General features: G+C 43.8%; 1 protein-coding gene across 3 annotated transcripts in view; it reads right to left on the bottom strand.

Annotated features, from left to right (window-relative positions):
* The window catches only part of ATP11B (ATPase phospholipid transporting 11B (putative)), a 114147-nt gene extending 103686 nt beyond the window's left edge, over positions 1-10461 (bottom strand). For all 3 annotated transcript variants that reach the window (XM_038415893.1, XM_038415892.2, XM_038415894.2), the window contains exon 1: positions 10172-10461. In XM_038415893.1, the coding sequence (XP_038271821.1) occupies positions 10172-10198 (27 nt within the window). In that variant the 5' untranslated portion in view covers positions 10199-10461. The remainder of the gene's footprint in view (positions 1-10171) is intronic.
* Positions 10462-11253: the final 792 nt, after the last annotated feature.

The raw sequence follows: 11253 nt of genomic DNA on the forward strand, positions 1-11253 counted from the left end.
AAACCCAAAGCATATAATTAAAATGCCAAACCCTATCCAGAATCTCCAATCTCAGTTTTGAAACTCTTCTTTAATAATAATCTCATCCAAAAATCACACTGCTCTGCAAGTCGATTTAAAATTTAGAGTTTTATGAAATGGGATACAAGTCATATATGAGGCATGTTTCTCTGTGGAGCAGGACAGCTGGTTGAATATAGGACCATTTCTACAAGCTTCTGGAATGCTCTGTACTGAAAAAAAACCCTGGCCAGCAGTTAAAACAGACAATAAAAGAGAAATCAGAAGGAGAAAATACTCAGCAAGTTCAACTTTTGTAACATGATTAAAAGACAACATACTCACTGGGTGATGGAATGTGCCCATTCAAAGACACGAGGCCAGATTCTCTCCTGTGCGGAGATCCACGAGGGAGACTGTTTGCACTGGTTATAGCCCCCGATTCTCATGCTGTCTGAGTCCCAACACAAGTTAGAGGAGCCCAGAACTTACAACACCATAATCTGTGTGGGATCATATACCAGCTATGAATCGGTGGAGCTGAGCCAGGGGACTACTCAGCTAAGCAGGGATGGCAAGATTCTTCCACTTTTGCATTGCTCAGGCAATGCAAAGAAGCCGCTTATGCCCAAATAAATTTGTTAGTCTCTAAAGTGCCGCAAGGACTCCTCGTTGTTTTTGCCAATACAGACTAACATGGCTACCACTCTGAAACCTGAGCAATCAAACATTTTGTTGATGACTTCAGAAATTAAGAATCCTTAATAATGTTTTAGTTCAAAATGTAGCACTTACACTACAATACAGAAAAACTAGAACAATGTATAAAAAATAAAAGCAGTGAAATTACTTAAAGTGACAAAATGAAACTATTATGAAAGGCCTTTAGTGCCAAAATAGGCAATATGGCCAAATGCTATTCAACTTGCTATGGTTGTACAGAAAATGCGAATTACCTCATAACTCCTTCCACCCTACTCAAAAAGTCTAAATAGAGTCCAACACAGATTTTTTTTTTCTCCCCCCTCTTCTATCTTCTACCAGCAAGTCAGGCTTTGCTCGTTGTATGTATGGTACTAGATGAAAGCCCATTTAATGATATATTAAGAAAACCTTTGCTAAGCAGCAACTAAAATTTAGAACCAAGTAATAATCACTAAATTGAGATGCTAGATGAAGAAGTCTACTAAAATTAAATTAGATAATTAAATAGTACAGGTGGTAGGGGAAAAAAATCTCCTCCCAGTGTAGGGATACAGGAAATAAAGTGTAGACATATATTACAGCACCCTTTTCAAGTAACGATGTCACAAAGGTTTAGGGGTTTTACCTTTCTTGTGTCCATCTGCTAGGAGAAAAATATAAGACTCATAGTTTGGACTGGTCTGCTAGGAATGTCTAATTACGAATATGAAAAGAGTCTTCAATCACCCTGCAACTCCCATTCTCAAGAGTATGGAATGTATTACAATATTTAAGTTTGGCAGTACTAAAAGAAAATTATTAATTTTAAATTGTATTTTAAAACACACACAAAACACTGACTTATTCCTAAGGATTGCTCCATAAATTTTGTCCATTTTCTAGATAAGCTCACGAGGGCAGGTACTGTCTCGATTCATGTCTTGCACAGTGTCAAATGCATTGTCAGTCCATGATGATATTCAGGTTTGCTGGACACAGAAAGAAGATACTCTGCCAACTGCAGCATGCTGGTACTCTTGGATTATTGCTTGCGAAAATTTAGAGTCCAGGTAGTTCTCAGCATCTTCCCTGGATCTGCTCCTAGGTAGATTTTTTTTTTTAATTCATTTGAATAGTGCAAGAATATAATAGCTTGAGAAGTTCAAGAACTCCACAGAACAGCAGCTAGCAAAGAGATCCAGAGAGCTTTTCTCACTTGACAGGGCTTTTCAAAAGGACTTCTTGCAGGGCAGTTTAATGAAAGTATCACAAGTTTGCCATTCTTTTCAGCTGCTCACATTGCAATGACTTATCAAAACAAACATGCATAAGCACTGCCCAAAATAGCATTATGGCCAAATCAGGCCACACACAGTTATAAATAGGGCTTCTGATTATTGGTTAAAACCAATAAACACTGATAAAATACCCCTGATTTAACAAAAATTAAATTGGTGTTTATCTAACAAACACCGGAAAAACAGCAGAAATGGTGACTTGTATCTAAGGCAGTGGTTTTCAATCTTTGTTCCACTATGTGGAAAACTATGTCTAAAATTTCCAAAGGGGTCCGCCCCTCCATCTGAAATTTTTTAGTGGGCTGTAAATGAAAAAAGGTTGAAAACAACTGATCTAAAGGTTTGTCTCTATATAGAGCAGCAATGTGTATTATGGAGGTGTGATTTCTACAACACACTGATGTGTTGTGCATTAATTTGTCCATGTAGAAACTGCTGGTAAGCACTGCAGGCTCCCTAGTAGGTTTGCCAGGTGTCCAATTTTTAACAGGAATGCCCGGTCAAAAAAGGACCCTGGTGACTCCGGTCGGTGGTGCAGCTGGGCTAAGGTAGGCTTCCTGCCAACCCTGGCTCCCAGAAGCGACTGGCATGTCCAGCTCCTAGGCGCAAGGGTGCCCACAGGGGCTCCACATGCTGACCCTGCCCCAATTGCTGGTCTGCAGCTCCAACTGGCTGGGAACCGTGGCCCATGGGAATTGCAGGGGCGGCCCCTGTGGGCAGCATGTGGAGCCGGGGTAGGCAGGGAGCCCTGATGCACCGCAGACCAGGAGCCATCTGAGGTAAGCGTCACCTGCATCCAGAGCCCACACCCCAACCCCCTGCCCTAGCCCTGAGCTGCCCTCCTGCACCCAAACTCCCTCCCTACGCCCACACCCTTGCTGCATCCCTGCCCCATTCCAGAGCCCACACCTCCTCCCTCACCCCCAACCCCAGCCCTGAATCCCCTCCTGCACTCCAAACCCCTCAGCCCCAGCCTGGAGCGCCCTCCTGCACCCCAAACTCCTTGTTCCCAGAGCTTGCACACACCCCCAGCCGGAGCTCTCACCCCCTCCCGCATCCCAACCCCCTGCTGCAGACTGGTGAAAGTGAGGGACAGCAAGCAAGCAGAGGGAGGGGGGATGCAGTGCATGGGGCACAGGACCTCTGAGAAGGGGCAGGGGCGGCATAAGGGTGTTCAGTTTTGTGTGATTAGAAAATTGGCAACCCAACCTTGTGCGCTTCAGTATAGCGCTGTTTGAAACAGTACTACATTAAAGCACATGAGAGAACATTAGAAAAAGAGATTACTCATTACGCTATACACAAAGCCCCCAAGCCCCCTAATTTTTGGACTTCTATATAAAACTGAAAATTGTGAAAAATAAACCTGAAAAACTAAATTAACAAACCCTGAAAAACAGAAACCCTTGCTATAAATGTATTAACATTTCTACAACTTTATATTCAAAGCCACAGCTTCATGACAGATTGTTCATCCAGACTGGATCAGGCAAACTACAGTAGTACTTCGCTGTATAGAGACAAGCATAATATAACGATTATTGAATAAGACATCCCATGCCTTATAAATGCCTGATATGCACCAGTTAATCTCAGGCATACCACAAAGAAGAAATATCATGGAAAATAATATTCCTGGTTGCTTTTTTGGAAGGTTTTTGTTTGTTTTTTAAAACAGGGTTTTCTTTTCAAAACTAGACAGTTAACTCCAAATTGGCAACATGATGGCTATATCCTTGGCTATGTCCTATGGCAGGGGTGGGAAAACTTTTTGGCCCGAGGGACACATCTGGGAATGGAAATTGTATGGCAGGCCATAAATGCTCACTAAATTGGGGTTGGGGTGAAGAGGCGGGTGAGGGCTCTGGCTGGGGGTGTGGGTTCTGGGGTGGGGCCAGAAATGAGGAATTCAGGGTGCAGGAGGGGGCTCTGGGCTGGGGCTCCAGGCTTTGGGGTGGGACTGGGGATGGGGGTTTGGGGTGAAGGAAGGTGCTCTGGGTTGGGATTGAGGGGTTTGGAGGGCGGGAGAGGGATCAGGGCTGGGGCAGGGAGTTGGGGTGCAGGAGGTGGTCAGGGGTGCAGGCTCCCGGCGGTGCTTACCTCAAGCAGCTCCCGGAAGTAGCATCATATCCCCCACTCTGGGTCCTGTACGGAGGCGTGGCCAGGCGGCTCTATGCGCTGCCCCGTCTGCCGGCACCACCCCTGCAGCTCCCATTGGCTGGGAACTGCAGCCAATGGGAACTGCTGGGATGGTGCCTGGGGAGGGTGCAGCGTGCAAACGTAGGAGCCAGAGAGGGGCCATGTCGCTCCTTCTGGTAGCTGCGCAGAGCGGCTGCTGACCCTGCTCCCGACTGGGGCACAGGACCGGGGCAAGCCCCAGACCCCGCTTCCCAGCGAGAGTTTGAGGGCCGGATTAAATCAATTGGTGGGCCGGATGTGGCCCGCGGGCCATAGTTTGCCCACTCCTGTCCTAGGACATCCTCTCTCAACCATGTTTTTAGTTCAAAATCATGATTAAGAGCATCTTAGGGCAGATCTACACCATAGCACTTCAGTGAAGATGCTACTATGTAGATGGGAAAGCTTCTCCCCATCAGCGTAGTTAATCTATCTCTGTGAGAGGCAGTAGCTATGTTGATAGGAGAAGCCCTCCTGTCGACTTAGGGCTATCAACAGTGGGGGTAGGTTGGTATAACTGCATCACTCAGGCGTGTGGATTTTTCATGCCCCTGAGCAACACAGTTATAACGATGTACATTTACAATGTAGACCTGGTCTTGGAACATAATTAATATACATCTGTTAGGAACCTGACTCTGCATACTGGGCCTATATGCTTGGGTAGATCTTCTATTCACTTTTGGATAAAAGAGAAACAAGTATCCTACATGACAAACTTATATTTATGCTTCACTTAGATGCAACAGAGTGGTCAATCGCATATAAACCAAAGAATAGGCAACTCTAGAGCCTGCCAGAAAGGAAATAGTGGCAGGCTCATAGCATCTACTGAATAACCCAATGGGAAATACACAAATTATTCACATACTCTTAAAAAATCTTTTAGCCAGTTACATCAAAATCAGAGTAATTTCTGACAGGCTACTTGTCTGATTTTTCACCTCTAAATACTCAAAGATATGCAAGATTTGAACTACAACGCTTTGTTTAATATATTATAAATTATCTATAACTAAACTGCTTTCAAATTTGACACATTTCACTCCAGAACACTAGCATTTCAAATGAAGTATGTAGAATTTAAAAATGTATTGTCTTAAAGTGCCATCATTACTGTTCAAAAGCAAAGTGACACTTTTCATTCTATGTTAATGCAGCGTTCTATTAACTGCTCTTTACCAACCTGGCTGCATTTTTCTGCAGAGTTGGTTGCACCTATGAAATTAACCAATCCTCAACAAATCCACCCACCGACTCTCTGTGTGTAATCTAAAGATTAGATATAGTGAGGGCACCAGCATCTTTGCTGCTGCTTCCAAGATAGAAAAGCACATTCCACCCTCCATACCCCATTCCTATCACTATTGATTGTGCTGGTCCCACATCCACCTCCTCTCTCACACACTCAATATATACATTAACTGGCAGCTAGTAGCACAACCTAGTTAGAAATCTACTTCATGACTTGTTGCATGTTGGCATTATGTAAATGAAAACAACTGAAGATGCTGCATTTTTTTAAAGTTTTACTAATTAGGCTAACAATGCAGAGAGTTATTAATGTAATATGCAGAAATTTAGTACAGTACCTAACAAAACAGAACTTAGTGATTGGTATTACAGATTCATGTGTGTACACTGAACACTGACCTCTAGTCTTACCAACGTTATCTTGCTCTGTGTTCATCAATAATATCTCTAAGAACACAGCTATATTATAGGACTAGTTACTTGGAAAACATTCAAAACAATGTATAAATATTAATGCAGATATAGTTTTGCAATTCTGTAAAGTGTTTATAGGCTTGGGAGAAATACTGTATAGCAATATACTAACATTAGCTTGATTATATTTTAAAACAATAGTTTTAGATTACATCTAGACAACAAAAGTATTTTCAAATGGGATTGTTCTCTCCTCTTCTGCAAAATAGATCTGTTTATACCCTCTCATGCTTGTTGTTCATGTGCATTAGAATAGTAACATACATGTTCATACACCATAATGAAAAACTACACACACACACACCCCTTGAAAAAACAGAGGGACAGAGTAGAACAATTACTCTCTTCATGGTGATGAATGCTATTAAGTTCATTATACATTGTACTCTGTTCATTTTTTATAGTTGTTGCTTCTCCTGCTTCTTTTATACGCTTTTTTTTTTAAACACACCGTACATTTTCAGTCTCTTCAAATCCAGTCCTCCTGAGAAGCTAATTTCTATTTATGGCCTTCCCAGTCATGAGGGCTCCAGAGCCCTCCCAACACAAGAGAGATCTAGGCCAATGACTTAACTGTACAAAACTGGAGGTTTGCATAGATCTTCACAGACAAAAACGAGGCAAGGTCACCACTCTGAGGAATTTACTATCTAATTCTTCAGCTAAGAATCAGGTTCTATCAGTAACCCATTTCCCATACCATCCCTCCTACATCTCAGAGCAAACCAGTCTTCCTGCTGTTTTCCTTGTGCACATAGGTGTTCAGGTACTACGATGATCCTATTTCTGCATATTTAACCAGTAACAATAGGCAGTACTGCACTGTCAGTAAAACAAAAATTGTTAGTTTTATATTCACATAAAATCTCAATAGATGCAGCCTTAGCAGGATATCTGCCCTGCCCACTGATACCCATTCCCACGCTGCTTCCCTGTTATTTTCCATACTCTTCTTTCATAGTTATTTCAGTACTCCCACTCACTGAAATCAGGCTCACTCAGACACTCAAGGTTCCAAACTTCCCATCTACAGGCATACTTTGTTTCAAGACCCATTGCCACACCCAACACATGTCCAGCAGATATCCAAAACAAAGTATATTTCCTCCTACCCACATCAAATTAGATTCTGCCTCTACCTCCCCACAATAACCCCAGTTCTCCTTGAACCTCTGTGCCATCCATGGCACAATCAAACCTATTTTTCTTGCAGCTCACCTCTTTCCCTAGTACCTTCTCACTATTTCACCCCAGCTATTCAGCACTACTATGTTCTCTTCTAATACAACTGTTTGCTGAACTTTTATTAACATTAAAAAGTTAGATCAATATGTATGTATGGGCACCAGTGAGGGAGGGAGCTGTGAGAGAACACAGACTGGCAGTTTGCATATACTGAATTTCAACGTAAGGAGTTGTGAAACAGCGGAACTATTAAACTTCTCGTGAGGAGGTTAAAAACAAAAGAAAAAGAACATGACTCATCCTTCCCATCATTCAGGTTTGCTTTCTTAGCACTCTTTTTCAACCCAATCCTTTTCCCCTTGCATCACGATTCCTCTTTTCCTGATTTCCCCTTGCTTCCTGATTTCCTCCACTGTTAAAGCAACTTTAGCAAGCCATCCCTTCTTTTCCTCAGACCATTCTTTAAAACATACCTGTTTAGCTGAATTTTGTGGTATAGATGTTTGTACTTTTTAGAATAAAGTTTTACAGTGACATAGTAACATTGACAAAAACTACAAATAAAATGAACCTTATGGGCCATTTATTATTTTTACAGAAATGAGAAATCACAGCTTCATCTTCAGATAATCTGAAAAAATACCTTTAATTTATGTGATTTTTTTTAGTTACAGTATTTTAAATATTAAATTAAGGATCTTCTTAAGAAAATTGCCATTGTCAGCTTGCAACGTGAAGTTCAATACCTGCAGTGGCTGAGCTGTGGGCTCAGACAACCTAATGTCTAACTTTAAAAATAAACAGCAGGTTAAGTAATTAAAAATCTAGGATAGCGCTACAATTTTTGCATATAAAGTCACTTTTAGCCACACTTTAAGCAGTTACCTTAAATCTACTGGATCATCTTGAGCATGCAGACTATGACACATAATTTACCTTTCTACTCCAAGACTAAAAACCTTTGAAGAACTGCTCAGTATTACATTGCACTTGAACAAAGAAAACCATGTCTTATATATTAATATCCAGAACCGATTATACTATTTCAAGGTACACTTAGTGTGAAAGAGACTAGACATTTAAAAAAAAAAAACACAACCAACCTATTTACAGGCAGGCTCTACAGTAATCCCATCTTCACAGTAAACATGAAAGATAACTGCACTATATCAAAGTCTTCATTCTTGATGACACAAACAGACTAGCAAACCTTTTGTGTGTGGATGCAATAAAACAAAAGTGTATAGCCAGAACTGAGAAAACAATTTATTTCCAGGGACATAAAACTTCAGCATCACACCAAAGCAATAAAAACAGTCAAAACTGGCAATCATATTGTCACTGGCAGCTCTACGCTTCAAATAATTAAATCCGATATAATCTAAAATATAGGTCTCTTCATGACTATCAACCAGTTCAAAAAAAGCAAATGATGTCCACAAACAAGACAGTCTTGGCTTTGTTTTTCTTTACATCATAAAAAAGTGAAAGCTTGCAATTAAACAAACTAGAATAAATAAGAGCTCTAGCCACACTAACATGTTGTATAAAGCATGCCATCCGTAAGATAAGTGCAGTTAAATAAATAAATAAATAAATAAATGTTTAAAAATAATAGAAGCATCTATCCATGGAACACTCCAAAAACATTTCTTTAACTGGGAGTGTGCATTTCACTTTGTATTATGAATTGGAAGGCATTCAAGGGCTGCTGACTTTTATTTTATTGACAAATGATTTAAAGGGAGACAGCAAACATCAATTTATGTTTATTTCTGAACTGGCAGAGATAACGTGTGTTACTGTACAGTTGCCTTGTGTTCCTGTCAGAGTACTGTGCAACAGGCATACCAACTCTTGCTCATTTGAAGGAGTCTCCCTACACTAGTCTGTCATAAGGCAGTTTTTAATCAAGAGAGTCCGACTTAAGATGGAAGATTTTGTTTTATGTTATGTTACCAATCAGATTTAAATCTTATTCATTCAGTTATCTCAGCTTCTAAGAGCCGATGTATTGAGAACTGGGACAGGCAAGGATTGAAAAGAGAAGACTCAAAAGGTTTTGTGCTAGGAAAGGAGAGTCCCAGAATTTGTCCAGCCACTGAAAATGACATTTTTCAGAGCAGCAGCCCTGATAGTCAGTATCCGCAAAAAGAAAAGGAGGACTTGTGGCGCCTTAGAGACCAACAAATTTATTTGAGCATGAGCTTTGTTGCTCACGAAAACTTCTGCTCAAATAAATTTGTTAGTCTCTAAGGTGCCACAGGTCCTCCTTTTCTTTTTTTTTTTTTTTGAAAAGGACACTAAGTGAGCTGTAGCTCACGGAAGCTTATGCTCTAATAGATTTGTTAGTCTCTAAGGTGCCACGGCTACTCCTTTTCTTTTTTGAAAAGGACACTAAGTGAGCTGTAGCTCACGGAAGCTTATGCTCTAATAGATTTGTTAGTCTCTAAGGTGCCACGGGTCCTCCTTTTCTTTTTGTCATTCTTCTCTCAAGAGTGGGAGCATCCCCGCTCCCCCCCAAAAAAGATAGCAGCTGCAGGAACATCTCTTATTCAAGACAAAACAAAAATCCACCCCGATTTCAGCCGCCCTGCCACATTTCGCTCCTCTGAGCGCTCTTTTATACACATCCCCCATTCAGGAGCAAAGACTGGCTCGTTTCCTGAACCGCCGTCAGATTGCACCACGCCCGCCCTGGGGGGAGGAGGAGCCCGCCTCTGACTTCCTCCGCTGTGAGACAGGTGGAGGAGCGAGTGAGTCCCGGACGACTTCAGCCCTGCCTCAAGTCCTCCCGCGGCGAGCGAGGGTACGCCTGGGTTCAGCGCGGCCCGGCTCGGGGCGGAAGGGCTCGGGCTGGGCGCGTTTCAGACGGAACTCGGGATGGCGGGACCCTGAGGTGAGGCTCCCCGCTGGCGAGCCGCCCCGGCGGGGGTCGCGGCACACGGGGCAAGCGTGTGTGGGGGGGGGCGAGGCGGGGAAGTTCCGCCCTCAGGGGCGGCTCTGAGGTGAGGGCAAAAGGTGGCCGCCCCCGCCGCTGCCCCGGGCGAGGCCTGGCGCTGCTCGGCCCCTCTGGCTCCGGCCGGCCCGGCACCTACCAGCTGCTGGCGAATCCACCGTAACATCCCCCCGGCCTTGCAGGTCCCGGAGTGGGGTTTCCCCTCCAAAGCGCCGCTCGGTGCCGCCGCCTCAGTGCAGCCGCCCGCCGCTGCTCCGCCTCCCCATGGCGCAGAGACGCGGCGCCTCCTTAGGTGCGGCCCAGCCCCCCGAGCCGGCGGGGCCGCGGCCGCCCGACAACCGCCATCAAAGAGCCGCTGTGCTCGCCGAGGCAGGTTCTCCCGGCGGTCCGCCCCGCCCCCAGGAAATGACGGGGGAGCAGCCACAGAGAGCGAGGGGCGGGGCCTGAAGAAGGGGGGGCGGGGCCTGAAGAAGGGGGGGGGCGGGAAAGTTGGTCCCGAAGAAGGTGGCGGGAGCGGGAGGGAAAAGCTGCCGCGGAGGAGGGAGGGGGGGGGACAGGGGTTGCTGAGGAACACGTTCAAGCCGGTACCTTTGCGCTGCCTCTCACGGCCCCTTTCAACGTCTTGAAAAATCAAAAAGAAAAGGAGGACTTGTGGCACCTTAGAGACTAACAAATTTATTAGAGCATAAGCTTTCGTGAGCTACAGCTCACTTCATCGGATGCATTTGGTGGAAAAGTGAGCTGTAGCTCACGAAAGCTTATGCTCTAATAAATTTGTTAGTCTCTAAGGTGCCACACGTACTCCTTTTCTTTTTGCGAATACAGACTAACACGGCTGCTACTCTGAAACTTGAAAAATCAACTCCTCTTGCTTTAAAACCTCCTTTGGGGGTGATGCCTACAAAACCCTCAACAAGAAGCAAGCAGCTGCGGTGCTGGAACCGCTGCTCATCACGCTGACCGAAACGGTCTCATTGTTTCCATGAAGAAAAGGAGGACGTGGGGCACCTTAGAGACTAACAAATTTATTAGAGCAGAAGCTTTCGTGAGCTATAGCTCACTTTTCCACCAAATGCATCCGATGAAGTGAGCTGTAGCTCACGAAAGCTTCTGCTCAAATAAATTTGTTAGTCTCTAAGGTGCCACAAGTCCTCCTTTTCTTTTTGCGAATACAGACTAACACGGCTGCTACTCTGAAACCTGTCATTGTTTCCATGTACT

This window comes from Dermochelys coriacea, chromosome 9 (genome assembly GCF_009764565.3).
Source record: "Dermochelys coriacea isolate rDerCor1 chromosome 9, rDerCor1.pri.v4, whole genome shotgun sequence".
Taxonomy (NCBI): Eukaryota; Metazoa; Chordata; order Testudines; family Dermochelyidae; genus Dermochelys; species Dermochelys coriacea.